The sequence below is a fragment of the Staurois parvus genome, unplaced genomic scaffold (genome assembly GCF_062004578.1).
Source record: "Staurois parvus isolate SC_StPar_1 unplaced genomic scaffold, SC_StPar_1.0 ptg000023l, whole genome shotgun sequence".
NCBI classification, from domain to species: Eukaryota; Metazoa; Chordata; class Amphibia; order Anura; family Ranidae; genus Staurois; species Staurois parvus.
Genome location: NW_028317819.1, coordinates 3,278,226 through 3,293,829, shown reverse-complemented (window position 1 = coordinate 3,293,829; position 15,604 = coordinate 3,278,226). Strand labels below are relative to the sequence as shown.

Genomic DNA, 15,604 nt, shown 5'->3' with positions numbered 1-15,604 from the left:
GTTTTAGATGGGAATATATAATTTATGTATTCCTCAGGTTTTTTTAACTGTACGAGATTCTATATTATTACAGGTGGAACTGAGCTGGAACAGTTTTAATATTGGGGATGTGTTTTTGCTGGATCTGGGGAGAGTGCTCGTCCAGTGGAATGGACCTGACAGCAATAAGGCAGAGAGAATGAAGGTAACTGCTGCTTCCAGAAGCATTGGGGTTGATTTACTAAAACTAGAGAATGCAAAATCTGGTGCAGCTGTGCATGGTAACCAATCATCTTCTAGGTTTTTCTTTGTCAACGCTTAATTGGTTAAGCAGAAGTTAGAAGCTGATTGGTTACCATGCTCAGTGGCACCAGATTTTTCACTCTCCAGGTTTGGTAAATCAACCCAATTGTCTTTTACAACCCATTTTTAAACAAAAGTTCAGTAGGTCAGCATGGTCAGTCTTGTTTTTTTTTTTTTTTCTTACTAGGGTATGCTGTTGGCTAAAGACATACGTGATCGAGAAAGAGGAGGCCGAATGGAGATCGGGGTGATTGAAGGAGATAATGAGCAAACATCATCTGAGTTACTGAAACTTCTATACAACACACTTGGAGAGAGGACCCAGACTATTGGACCAGGGACTGCTGATGAAATTGCAGATCAGACACAGAAAGCTAACATCATGCTATACCAGTATGTAGTGAGAATGTGCGTCTGATCTATAGTGTTAGTGTAGTGTTAGGCTACTTTCACACTGATCCACCACAAAAACACAGCAAAAACGCATAGGCATTTTTACAGCGTTTTTAATGCGTTTTTGCCATGCTTTCTGGGCGTTTTTTAACCACTTCCCATCCGGCTGTTGTATGTAAATGGCGACCGTGGCAGTGCAGGGTCGGGTGGCTATTTATAAATGGCCTTCCCGACCCCTGCTAGTGCGCGTTCCCTGGGAGCGTGCAGCACTGCGATCCGGTGCCCGCTGTGTCCTCTGGACACAGTGGAACACCGATCGCCGGACGGGACCTTTGTGCGAGTATCACCAAAATAAAGCTTTATCTGTCTCCAAAAAAATTCATATGGCTACAGTGTTGCATGACCGCGCAATTGTCATTCAAAGTGTGATAGCACTGAAAGCTGAAAATTGACCTGGACAGGAAGGGGGTAAAAGTGTCTGGACTGGAAGGACACGTGACTTAAAAACTGCTCCAAAAACACTTCTCAGGGGAATTTTTTTTAACTCCCCAAACATGCCCCAAAGATGCTGCAAGCAGGAGTTTTCACACAGCACCACAAGCGCAACGTCTCAGTGTGAAAATATACATAGATATACATTCACATACATAAGGAAGCAGTTTTCTTGAGCTTTTCAAGTGCTTTTTTTAATGCAAACACGCTTGAAAAACTCCTCAGTGTGAAAGTAGCCTAATGTGTTCCTAGTTAAATGCTAGCAAAGTATATAGCTGTATTTTAGTGCAACAATTATATATACCACAAACAAACAAAAGTTTTCCCAGCACATTTACCAGCTAGCGTGCAAAAAACAAAAACCAAAAACCCAAAATGGCACTGTCTAACTATTTACTTTAAAAACTTTAAAAACAGAGGTTTTATTTGCACACATTTGCTAATATATGTGGAAGCCACACTACCTTGTCAAGGCCTCTCTATAAAGTGCGGTCCTAATTCATATATGAGAGTCTCCATATTGCAGTATACAGCATATAACAATACATTAAAGGCAGGTGTGCCCAGAGGCGAGTTCACACTACATGCATTTCAGTTGCTTTTTTTCTGCATCTAAAATGCACAGAAAGTAGGTTATATGGTTGTCAATGTCATAGTTCACATCAGTGCTTGCAGTTCCAGTGCGTTCCGGATGCAGAAAAAAAGTAGAACAGGCTGCATTATTCCTGCACAAAACTGTACTGGACCAAAAATGCACCAGAACGCACTGGAACGCACCAAAAACGCACTGGAGTGCACATGTCCCTTTTTAAATTGAAGAAAAATAGAGGGGAAAAAATGAACTGGAACGCATCAAAAACACATTGGGGTTTATTTACTAAAGCTGGAGAGTCCAAAATCAGACTCCCTTCTGCACAGAAACCAATCAGCTTCCAGGTTTCATTGCCAAAGCTTCATTGAACAAGCTGAGGTTAGAAGCTGATTGGTTTCTATGCAGAAGGGAGTCTGATTTTGGACTCTCCAGCTTTAGTAAATAAACCCCATTGTGTCAAAACACATTAAAAACCACACTGGAATGCGCCAAAAATGTGCATGCAGAAACACAGCCAGAATGCATCCAGACTGCATTTCTATAGTGTGAACCGGCCCTAAAAGTACGGGGGCACATTAAAAGTCCAGCAAGAGCACAATGACAGCTAATAATTGTATATCATTTGCATATTATGGAAATGGTGTACTTTGAAGCCCTGTGAACAAATGGGCAGTACAGCATATAATGTTAGTAGCACTGAACATGTCAAATGATATCATGTTGTTAAAAAAAACAATACCAAAGAGCCATTTATCATGATACTGCCAGCCAGCCGATCTGGGCTCATGCGGAGTCCAGTGTGAAGGTCTTGGCAAGGACAGTATGCCTATAGGCCTTTAGGTCAGCTTCTGTATCTGTAATATACTATCCCAACCAACAGACATCAAGAACTATCCAAATACTTCACGGTTTTGCACAGAAAAGATTGTTCTATACATATGCATGTTTTTACAGTACATATTGAACATATACAGTATATTTTTCTTAGGAGGGAGAACTTAGAGTCCATCTTAATCTTGGAGGAAAAACAATTAAAATCAGCTAGAAAAAAATTTAGCTTTGCTGATACCCTAAGAGTGCTTGAGAAATTAAAGGATAAGTTCAGTTTAAAAAAAAAAAAATAATAAATGCCCATTTTAATTATTTTTTTTTGGATCCTGGAAAGCATTGCACCAGCAATCAGCAGATCGCTGGTGCCATGCACGACTTCTGCAAACTGTCAGTGTATTTGCCTGTACACCCCGTCTGAGAGGAAGACTCAATAAACTACCACAGCGCTCAACAGCACCATGGTAGTTCACTGAGAGCTATAAGCTGACAGCCGCTAAAGCTGCCGGGACTTGTAGTTCATTTATTCCCAGAATAAATGACGCAGCAGTATGGGCGAAGCGCTGCAATGGCCATGCTGTTTTCAAAAACTGACAGCTAGAACTTCTCCACGTGCTGCTGTCACAGGGAGGGGATTGGGCAGCTGCTGCAGCACTGGGCAACATGTTACATGTTCCACCACAAAAATGGTTGGAACCTGTAATGTGTTCCCAAAGATGAACTTATCCTTTATTACCTACATAAAGATATAAGGTCATTGCCCAAGCCAGCCTAAATCAGCCAACACAGGTAAGCATTCACTTACATTTTACAGACCTGTAGTCTGTCCTGCACAAGTCTCTGGGAAATCTGTAGTACAAGGAAATACATGGAAATAGCTGGCACCCAGCCTTGTTGAGGGTAGGATGGAGGATCAGTAAATGCTGTGGAGTACACTTTACATGTCACTCTCCTGTTTTCGATCTTTAAAGGATAAGTTCACCTTTAGGAACATGTTCCACTCGTATTTAGGGTGTAACTGGTAACATGTTCCTAAGCGCTCGCTTCCCATCACCTGAGTCCCCTCTCTATGACACTGTGCAGGGTGGGCCCCAAGTCCCCACAGCCACTGTCACATTTAAAATCTGCGTAGCTCCACACAAGGTCACCAATTTTAAATGTGATATCGGTTACAGGGAAGAGATCTCTGAATGAATAAACTACAAGTCCGTCTGCCACCATGGCAGACAGACTTGTAGTTCAGAATGGTCCACAAGAGCGGTAATCGGCGCACTTCTAGTCCATTGACACTTCCTCTAGCTCAGTAACAGAAAACATACATAGAGGTATGGGTAGACCTGTAGCAATCTACTGATCGTGCATGCAATGCTTTGCAGGCTCCTGTGGAAGAAAAATAATAAATGTACATTTTGTTTCCTGCACAAATATGTGCATTTATTATTTTTTTCTTAAAGGCAAAGTTAGCTTTTAGGTCCTCTATTCAGGACTGAATGGGGGGTAACTCTAATCAGCACACCGGAACTGATAATTAAGGATTCCTGTAGATTTGTCATTTTCTTTAAAGTGGTTGTAAACCCTTACATATACCCAGTGAAGTGACTGACCTCAGGTGATACACAGAGATGAAACAAATCCTCCTACAAAAGTTGTACCTGTCTGTCTGCAGTCTTCTTTTCTCTACAGCCATTCAAAGTGCTGAATTTATAAAGCTTGTCTGAGAGTTCAGAAAAAAAAGGGGGAAGAGAGCTGAAATTACACTCCACAGAGCTCAGTGAGGAGAACTTGGAGAGTTGATTGGAGGGATGGGACACACCCCCTCCCCCTCCACACAGCTCACAGGAACAGAGCCGAGGCAGTCAATCTGCTGGAGTTCCCTTCTCTGTCACCATTTTTTCTCTTGTTGTCAGGAAAACTTGTCAGCATTGATTCATGCAGAGAGCTAAGGAACAAAACAACAGGCAGAGATTACACTTAGTGCTGTTAATTGAGACAAGTACACACTATAGAGCAGTGGTCTCCAAACTTTGGCCCAGGGGATGTGGCCCTTTTGCTTATTTTATTCAGCTCTTGAGGCACTATTTCATCCACTGACACCAACAAAGAGGCACAATTCCTCCCAATGACACTAACAATGGGGCACAGTTCCTCCCAATGGCACCAACGACACCAATGATGGGGCACAATTCCTCCAAATGGCACCATCGATGGGAAACAATTTCTCTCGCTGATACTTAAGATGGGGCATTGTTTACTCCCACTGATGCCGGGACAGTCTCTATTCTTGATTGCCATGGTCCAGCCCCCCTAAAGTCTGAAGGACAGCAAATTGGCCCTTTATTTATAAAGTTTGGAGACCCCTGCTATAAAGGGATATGCTTTGTTTATATTTCATGTCTGAGGTTTAGAACCACTTTAACTGCCATGTTATGATATTCGTAAATTCTCTACAGAGTTGTTTTTTTTTTATACCAAACTATTTTTTCCACAGGATAAAAGCTTTGCCTCTTGAAAATAGCCATATAATTTTCTGGAAGTCTATAATTAAATTGCACTTTTGTATCAGTGTTTCAGATGCTAGTGGGCAGATGGAGGTGACAGATGTAGCAACACGACCATTAGTTCAAGACATGTTAAATCACCAGGTGAGTGCGAACCTTGAGAAGACCTACAGTATCAATTAGAATGAGTACATTAACAATAGTTGTGTGATAAACTGGAGTCGTATCTGTTACTTCTCCATACTGAAATCTCATTTCTCCCTCTAGGACTGTTACATCTTAGATCAAGGAGGAATCAAAATATATGTTTGGAAGGGGAAAGGAGCGACAAAGGCTGAGAAACAGACTGCAATGTCCAAAGCTTTGGTAACTATATAAAATATATCCATATTCAGTATTATACTACAAAACACTGGAATTTTTATTTAGGGGGGGTCATATATAGTAATTATTCACCATAAATTGTATGCAAGTCCTCCTAGAGAGTCCATGACATAAAATACATAAAGATGAGGAGCTTGTTTTAACTTCCTAAATATCCACTTATTTTAATGTAATTTAAGTTCCTCAAAACCTGGCAAGACATACCGTTTATGTCCATTTATAGGCATACTGTAATATTTGGTGTGGGTGATGTGTTATTGCTAATCCATTTAACTGTTACTGATTACTTGTAATCACACCTTGATCAAGGTAATGAACTGCTGAAATGGTAGGTCAAAAAGCTCAACAGGTCTAGTGACCCCGTTGAGGTCAGTTCATGCTTATTTGGATGGCCCGTTTTGTTTTTTTTTATGCTCTCACCTGAAACAGACACCATTTAAGTGTAATTTTGGTGGGATGTTGCTGCTAGCCATTACAGGGAAGGTATTGGAGAAGAAAACTACTCTTCTTTGTGGTCGTATTTTCGTATGAGCCCTCAAGAGACTGTACACAATATGCAGCCCTTCCTTCCCTCTCTACATTCTGCCTATCCTAATTCCAAAATATAAGTAATGAATCTGGTGCATCTTAATCATCTAGTAACATTTCTTCTGAAATATAACATGCTTCTAAATGCTTCCCATGGACACTTACGCTGGGCCATGCATTACTGGAAATAGAGCATTAGTAATTGCACATCTGGGATGACCACAGTGATAATTTGTCCTTTATTGATCTGAACAGGAATTCATTAAAATGAAGTCATATCCGCACAGCACCAACGTGGAGATGGTTAATGATGGAGCTGAATCTGCCATGTTTAAACAGCTTTTCCAGAAGTGGACAGTGAAAGACCAATCGGTGGGTTTGGGGAAGGCTTTCAGTGCCAGTAAGATTGGTGAGTATTATTATTATTATACAGTATTTATATAGCGCCAAAGGGTATGCTCAGCGCTGTACAGTAGCAAGGGGGACAGAACATGAGACAAGACAGTAACAATACAATACACGAGGGGTTCGAGGGCCCTGCTCTTTCAATCTAGGAGTAGAGCACACAGCAAATTTACCATCATAAAAACATGAACAAAGGGAAAAATGTATTGTTGCCTATAGCAAACAGGCAGCTGTCATTTTAATGCTAAAGGCTTAGTTCACCTTTCATAACATGTTACACGTTATACCCGTATCCAGGGTGTAACATGTAAAATATTACTAAATAAGCAGCCTCCTTTCCCCCCGAGCCCCTGTTGTGACACTGGCTCAGGGATCCTCTCCCCACACCTGCTGTCACAGTTTAAAAAAAGCTTGGGGTCTACCCACCCACCGCATCATTCATCCACAGAATGGATGGGAGAACTACAAATACCGTCAACCATTGCGGCTGATGAGTTAATTGATCTGTCCTGTCATTCAGTAACTAACTGTCCATATGAGGTACAGGAAGACAGCTACACTGACAGTCTGCAGGAGACTGAGAGTGCAATGCTTTACAGGTTCCTAATATAAAAAAAAATAATTAATTTTTTTAAAGGTGAACTTGGGCTTTAATAATTCACCATCATAGTTAGACATGAAGCTGAAGAAATTGGAATATTTAGTATACAGTAACATTTTTAGTGGTAAACATCTATATCTTGGAGCACTAATTATATTGTTTCATTTCTTTCAGAGACTTCAGTTATTAATTTACTATAAAGCTGAAAATACAGTACAAACACATAGTTTCCAGTGGAATACATTTCATATTTCATTTCCAAGCCAACAACTAGCATCTCTGTAGTAAGACATCAGTTTTCAGCTCCCATGTTATCTTTTCAGAAAGGATTACTTTTTGAATATGGATATCTGTCCCTCTTAAACCTGTCAAAAGACTCAGAACCTATAATACTGTACCATATACAGTACATCACAGATTCAAAAGTGCTGCTTCTCAGAATGCCACTATTGTAGTAATAATTACATTTTAGTGTGTTAATTCCATTTTGCTCCAGAATGTTAATACAATAGAAATAGGTATGTATATGAGTTAGATTCCTAGATATAATATTGACTCATAAGTAACTCCTGGATGTGATACTGTTGCTTGATTCCCCAAGATTAAAAAAGTCAAGATAAGATTTGGCTTATAATTCTCTATTAAAACACTAACATAGCATTTTTATGTAAACGTAGCCAATGTCAGCCAAGAGAAATTTGATGCTTCCCTACTTCATGCAAAGCCAGCAATGGCCGCTCAGGAACGTATGGTAGATGATGGAAGTGGAAGTGTTGAGGTAAGAGGGTTGATTTTATCACCATATAATTAGTATTTACTTTCCGTATCTAGATTCCAAAATGTGTCTACTATAACTATTAGAATATTTCTGCAATAAGTAGCTACAGGAAAGTGACAGGTTTGGTTTTGTGGAAGGAACAACTGGTGACAGTCTGCAGCAGAAGGCTGTTCTATGTGCAGATTACTATTCTGTTGTTCTTAAGCCTTGTACATGCGATGAGAATATCGGACAAATGATCATTCTTTTTTTGCATGCTAGTCTCGTATCGAAAATGAAGAGTTTACTAAAGTTACGAAAATTCTCGTTCAACAGAATACAAGTAGTAGACAGAAATGATGTAATGCTTTTGTATTTGTATCGTAGTGTATTCTTTTGTTTCTGAGCATGCGTGGTCTTTTTTCAGACAAATACTGTACTGATTAAACAAAAATTGTACATTCCGGTATTGTACGAGAAAAATTTTCATGCTTGTCCTTTTGGATAATTTTGCATAAAAGCTGAGTACTAACGATCAGATTATCGTACCATCAATTTGAAAACTGTATTTTTCATCCGTTTTTCTGATCATGTGCACTAGGCATTACTAGCTCACAGTAGAGAGAATAATCTGCACACCTGAGCTCAATATGTTGTAAGACTTTGCTTGAAACAAGGTGATCAATACTTCCTACATTCAACAGTTCTCAGCAACAAATAACATTGCAATGTAGAAAGATTGCTTCACCCACATCATCCATAAGGCAATCAATTACATTAGCAGGTTTACAATAAAAGTCTTAGGTCATAGAGATAGTACATTTAATATGGAAGGTGATCACTATTGTGACATGGAGTTTCCACTATCTTACTAACAAAGATGTTTTCCTAGGTGTGGAGAATAGAGAACTTGGAGATGGTTCCAGTGGACCCTCAATGGTATGGCTTTTTCTTTGGAGGTGACTGTTACCTGGTACTCTACACATACCAGGTCAACAAGAAAGCACACTACATTCTCTACATATGGCAGGTAAGCCGAAGCTGAAATCAGCTACAGTGAGTGTGATCTGATCTGTGAGTGTGATCTGTGAGTCAGTCAGCAAACCTTTTCCCACAAGTATGTGTATTTTAAAATGGGTTTTATCCTGCAACAGAAATCACAAGAAGAGGAATATGATATAGTATGTCAGTGGTAGAATGTCAGTAGTTACACTACTGTTGGTAAAATGAGATTGAACCACAGAATTACTGTAGTTGAAACCTCTTGGCCCTATATGGACTTCTATCTCCTGTTTGTGATCCAAGACACATAGACAGTTGTGCCAACCTCAGATGGTTTGCATGGTATGAGACCTGAAACAATCTTCACCCAATGATAATAGCCATACCTGTGAGGTCTTTGTCTTTGAGCCACTTTATTGTGTTTATTCAGAGAATTATTCCAAGCCCCGCTCTCAGCGTTCACCACGGTATTATCTATCATCGCGAACTGCTCCGCTCTCTCTGTGATTAGAGGCTGAACTGAGCTCTTTTCCATGCTCTGACTGGGAGAAGCAGGCAAAATCCCCAGTCTCCTCCATGGGCCATAATCAGTGGGTAGAAAGCTAGCCTACAGTGTCCTCCAAAAGCCCCTGTCCATGTTGGGTCTGTCACAGGAAGGCTCAGAAAGTGTTTCTCTTTTATTTCTTATGCTGCCCTCTTAATGGCAGGGTCGCCATGCATCACAAGATGAACTAGCGGCTTCTGCCTTCTTGGCTGTTCAACTCGATCAAGATTTTAATGGAGAGCCAGTACAGGTGCGATTGTGCATGGGAAAGGAGCCTCGACACTTTATGGCCATCTTTAAAGGAAAGATGGTTATATTTGAGGTAAGATATATACTAAGATGAGTGTATTTTTAAGTTTTACAGTGCACTGTTTATTAATACAGAGTAAAATCAGCCGTTTTCCAGAAAAGAAAATGTTTCCTATTCTTTTTCTTTGAACCAGTGATTATAGTATATTATAGTAGATCTAAACCCAAACTGGATGACATTTAGTGGTTGATTTACTAAAGCTGGTGCACTCAGAATCTGATACAGCTGCATACGGTAGCCAATCAGCTTCTAACTTCAGCATATTCAATTAAGCTTTGACAATAAAACCTGGAAGCTGGTTGGTTTCTATGAAGAACTGCACCAAATTTTGCTCTCTCCAGTTTTAGCAAATCAACCCCCTGCGAGGAGCATTTATTAAGCAAATTAGAAACAATTTAGACACAAGTCAGGCTCCCTGTCAATTAGTAAAGTGCATGCGAAAGTTTGTGTATTTGCAAGCCTTACACTTGCAATTATGGGCAGTCAGCTGTGAAAATATTGCATTGGAGAAGAAACAGATTTTCACTGAATACAGATGGACAATTGAGAAGATATCAGGGTTTTTTTTTCAGTTACAGTCCTTTACAGCAGCTGAGGGAGAAATATATGATTGAAGCTGTCTAAAAGTTTTTTATAAAGTGCTGTGAATTTACACAGTGCTTTACATACTGTACATTCACTATCTAGGGCCAATTTTGGACAAAGGCCAAGTAACCTTTTAGCTTTTCTTTGGAGTGTGGAAGGAAACCAGAGTGTCTGAAGGAGTCCCACAAAAGCACTGAGAGAGCATGGGACCCCAATACTGCAACACACAAGCATTAGCCACCAGGGGCGGACTGACAACTCATGGGGCCCCCGGGCAATAGGGGATCATGGGGCCCCTGTGTCCTTGCCCAAACTCAAAAAACCCTATAAAAAAGGTACCAGGGTCTCTCATGGGGCCCCTACTGACCCCCGGCCCTCGGGCAGTGCCCGAGTTTCCAAATGGTCAGTCCGCCCCTGTTAGCCACTATGTCACTGTTCTGCGCATACATCTGTCTCATATGTACATCCCTGTAGCACCGACTTGCTGTGTGATAAAATTGATATGTGTCCCTTGTGTATTTTAATAATTGCCAAATGAAAAGTTCATGTTTAAAAAACTTCCAGGCCCCTCCCTAGCCCCTTATACACAATCACAGCCTAACCATTAACAAACTCCCCTTTCCCCACAATTTCTTACTTACCCCTTCAAACAACAGCTTTCCAAGTTTTGTGCAGCCTGATGGACAATCTAGTACCAGTCTCCCTGTCATACCATATACTTGGATGGCACATACTCCTGCAGTATGGGTATGTCCCATTCAAGTTTAAGGGATGTTAGTGCATAGGTGTGGGCAGTATGGCACCAAATTCTTACTGGCTGGGTGGCAGACACCACAGAAGGCTTCCAGTGCTGGTGGAGGTAATTAAAGAGGAATCACCTTCCCCCTAACATTTTTGTTCTTCCTTCCAATTACATGATGCTGAACATCTCATATACTCACCCAAACAGGAGATCCAGCATTGTCCTGCTGAGATCCTCTTCTCAACAGCCACCGCTGGGTCCCTAGCCACCATGTTTCTCTGTGAAGTCATCAGAAAGCTGCGCCAGTGCTTCAGGGTTTTGGTGCAGTCTTCAGATGATGTGCTGCTAGCCCCACAGATATGGAAGAAACATATATTTGAAATATATGCTCACCAAATATATTGACATATATTTGAAATGCTACAATTTTGGCCATATTCAATATATTTCAAAATATATTTCAATAAATATATATATATATATATATATATATATATATAATATATATATACTGCATTTCAACATGCATTTTTATTACAAATTATATGAAAAATATTTTTAAAAATAAATTTCAAATATACTGTATGTCTTTAAAAATACAGTACATTTTTGGAATGCATTTACAAATATATGTAAAAATATATGTTAAAATAACGTTAAAAAAATCTGAAAATTTAAAAAAAATAGATTTTTAAAAATATATATTTAATATATATACAGTGGGGCAAAAAAGTATTTAGTCAGCCACCAATTGTGCAAGTTCTCCCACTTAAAAAGATGAGAGAGGCCTGTAACTGGCATCATAGGTAGACCTCAACTATGAGAGACAAAATGAGAAAAAAAAATCCAGACAATCACATTGGCTGATTTGGAAAGAATTTATTTGCAAATTATGGTGGAAAATAAGTATTTGGTCACCTACAAACAAGCAAGATTTCTGGCTCTCACAGACCTGTACCTTCTTCTTTAAGAGGTTCCTCTGTCCTGCACACATTACCTGTATCAATGGCACCTGTTTGAACTTGTTATCAGTATAAAAGACACCTGTCCACAACCTCAGACACTCACACTCCAAACTCCACTATGGTGAAGACCAAAGAGCTGTCGAAGGACACCAGAAACAAAATTGTAGACCTGCACCAGGCTGGGAAGACTGAATCTGCAATAGGCAAGCAGCTTGGTGTGAACAAATCAACTGTGGGAGCAATAATTAGAAAATGGAAGACATACAAGAACACTGATAATCTCCCTCGATCTGGGGCTCCACGCAAGATCTCACCCCGTGGGGTCAAAATGATCACAAGAACGGTGAGCAAAAATCCCAGGACCACACGGGGGGGACCTAGTGAATGACCTGCAGAGAGCTGGGACCAACGTAACAAAGGCTACCATCAGTAACACACTACACTGCCAGGGACTCAGATCCTGCAGTGCGAGACGTGTCCCCCTGCTTAAGCCAGTACATGTCCAGGCCCGTCTGAAGTTTGCTAGAGAGCATTTGGATGATCCAGAAGAGGATTGGGAGAATGTCATATGGTCAGATGAAACCAAAATACAACTGTTTGGTAGAAACACAACTCTTCGTGTTTGGAGGAGAGAGAATGCTGAGTTGCATCCAAAGAACACCATACCTACATGGTATGGTATAAGCATGGGGGTGGCAACATCATGCTTTGGGGCTGTTTCTCCGCAAAGGGACCAGGACGACTGATCCATGTACATGACAGAATGAATGGGGCCATGTATCGTGAGATTTTGAGTGCAAACCTCCTTCCATCAGCAAGAGCATTGAAGATGAAATGTGGCTGGGTCTTCCAACATGACAATGATCCCAAACATACTTCGGGCAACGAAGGAGTGGCTTCGTAAGAAGCATTTCAAGGTCCTGGAGTGGCCTAGCTAGTCTCCAGATCTCAACCCCATAGAAAACCTTTGGAGGGAGTTGAAAGTCCGTGTTGCCCAGCACCAGCCCCAAAACATCACTGCTCTAGAGGAGATCTGCATGGAGGAATGGGCCAACATACCAGCAACAGTGTGTGCCAACCTTGTGAAGACTTACAGGAAACGTCTGACCTCTGTCATTGCCAACAAAGGATATATAACAAAGTATTGAGATGAACTTTTCATATTGACCAAATACTTATTTTCCACCATAATTTGCAAATAAATTCTTTCCAAATCGGCCAATGTGATTGTCTGAATTTGTTTTCTCATTTTGTCTCTCATAGTTGAGGTCTACCTATAATGCCAATTACAGGCCTCTCTCATCTTTTTAAGTGGGAGAACTTGCACAATTGGTGGCTGACTAAATACTTTTTTGCCCCACTGTAATAAATTCTTCTAATATATTTATTAAATTCTTCATTTTTTTTTGCAGTGCTTTTCACAGTTCATTTTGCATTTTTCTATGTGCATTTTTATTGCGTTTTTACCGTGTTTTGTTCAGCTTTTTTTTATTTTGTTAAAGTGGAATTTTTTTTTCTTTTGCTGGGCAGAATAAAAATGCAAAACACGGAAAAAATGCACTACCATGCATTTCAGCAGCTTCTTTATTGAACTCTATTGTAGCAAAAATGCTGCTTTTTGCTTTTAAAAAAGTCCGTGACCGTTTCCAAAAACTCAGCAAATGACTCAGAAAAGTATAGATGTGAATGTGTCCCATAGGAAGTCATGTTAAATGGACTTTAGTGCATTTCTGCAAAAAGCACTAAAATACACATTGGTGTGAACGAAGCCTAAAGGCTGCAGGAACCAGATAAAAGACAAAATAATTGGTTCCGGTCTAAATTGGCCCTAGTATGTGTATGTATGAATGTAAGTTAGAGACCTTAGATTGTACCCCCCTTGAGGGTTAGGGACTGATATGAATGTACAATAAATATGTAAAGCATTGCATAAATGGACGGCACTATATAAGTACCTGAAATAAATAAATAAAAAGACATACTCTAGAGAGGCTTACACTTTAATAAATTAATTTGTACGATGGCCAACTGAAACACAGATCTTTGATGTATTACTTTTCTTAAGCCTCGTTTTATCCTTTGCTGTGCAGGGGGGCACATCCCGCAAGGGAAACGAAGATCCCGAGCCACCTGTCAGACTGTTTCAGATTCACGGCACAGAACCTTCCAATACCAAAGCTATAGAAGTTCCTGCATATGCATCTTCACTTAACTCCAATGATGTTTTCCTGCTGAAAACCCAGGCTGAACACTACCTGTGGTATGGAAAGGTGAGCTTGATGAGATAAAGAACAACTCCACTCCACTAACACTATTTACAAAGCTTTTTTTAGAATGTATGGCTCAATTTGTATTTATTAAAATAATAAGAGATAACAAAAAATTACAAACACAATAGAAAAACAGTCTGTTTTTGCAGTCAGACTAATGAAAAAAAAAAAGTATACAAAGTAATCAGGAATATAGCTCATGAATAAACCTGAGCATAAAAATGGCATCATATTAGTCAATAATCTGCTAACAATCAGAGTCCGACAGAAGTAAATATAGGCCCAAAATTTGGGTTTAAACTAGATAAACAATAATAGCTTGTTTAGGCAGCAGCAGGAATATTTCTAGAAAATGGCAGCTAAATGTGGAGCTCCGCAATGCACTATAGCAATGATCTGGAAACCCCCAGTTAGATAATGGTCATATATTACAATAGGGATGTGTAAGCCAAAAATTCCACATTGAGTGAAATTTAGGCAGGGAGAGGTTCTTTATCGCAAATATTTTCTCACAAGCACAGTACTGATTGAGGTCATGAATAATCTCTGTAACAACAGCAGCAGTTCACCCCTCTGTTCACACTCTTCTTTCCTCCTGTCAGCATGATCCTTGCCAGTGCGTTTGTAGACCGCATATACACAGCTCAAAAAATTAAAGGAACACTTTGAAAACACCTCAGATCTAAATGGGGAAAATATGATGCTGGATATCTATACTGATATGGACTGGGTAATGAACAAAAGGATGCCCCATCGTTTGATGGAAATTAAAATTATTATCAACCTACAGAGGACTGAATTCAAAGACACCCTGAAAATCAAAGTGAAAAAATGATGCGGCAATTTCATTGCAGCAACTCAAAATGGTACTCAGTAGTTTGTATGGCCGCCACGTGCTTGTATGCATGCCTGACAATGTCGGGGAATGCTCCTAATGCGATGAGCGATGGTGTTCTGGGGTATTTCCTCCCAGATCTTGACCAGGGCATTATCAAGCTCCTGGACAGTCTGAGGTGCAACCTGGCGGCGTCAGATGGACTGAAACATGATATCCTAGAGGTGTTGGATTTAGGTCAGGTGAGCATGGGGGCTATTCAGTGATATAAATTCCTTCATCCTCCAGGAACTGCCTGCATACTCTCGCCACATGAGGCCTGGCAATATCGTGCACCAGGAGAAACCCAGGACCCACTGCACCAGTGTAGTGTCTGATAATCGGTCCAAGGATTTTTTCCCGATACCTAATGGCAGTCAGGGTGCCCTTGTCTAGCCTGTAAAGGTCTGTGCATCCCTCCATGGATATGCCTCCCCAGACCATCACTGACCCACCACCAAAATGGTCATGCTGAACGATGTTACAGGCAGCACAACTTTCTCCACAGCTTCTCCAGACGCTTTCACGTCTGTCACATGTGCTCAGGGTGAA

General features: G+C 40.3%; 1 protein-coding gene across 2 annotated transcripts in view; it reads left to right on the top strand.

Moving 5' to 3' along the window:
- Positions 1-15,604, top strand: part of AVIL (advillin) — a 95,339-nt gene that overhangs the window by 65,089 nt on the left and 14,646 nt on the right. For both annotated transcript variants that reach the window (XM_089692800.1, XM_089692802.1), the window contains exons 6-14: positions 74-184; positions 470-675; positions 5,151-5,229; positions 5,353-5,451; positions 6,253-6,406; positions 7,681-7,781; positions 8,653-8,790; positions 9,470-9,628; positions 13,999-14,178. In XM_089692800.1, coding sequence (XP_089548926.1) covers positions 74-184; positions 470-675; positions 5,151-5,229; positions 5,353-5,451; positions 6,253-6,406; positions 7,681-7,781; positions 8,653-8,790; positions 9,470-9,628; positions 13,999-14,178 — 1,227 coding nt within the window. The remainder of the gene's footprint in view (positions 1-73; positions 185-469; positions 676-5,150; positions 5,230-5,352; positions 5,452-6,252; positions 6,407-7,680; positions 7,782-8,652; positions 8,791-9,469; positions 9,629-13,998; positions 14,179-15,604) is intronic.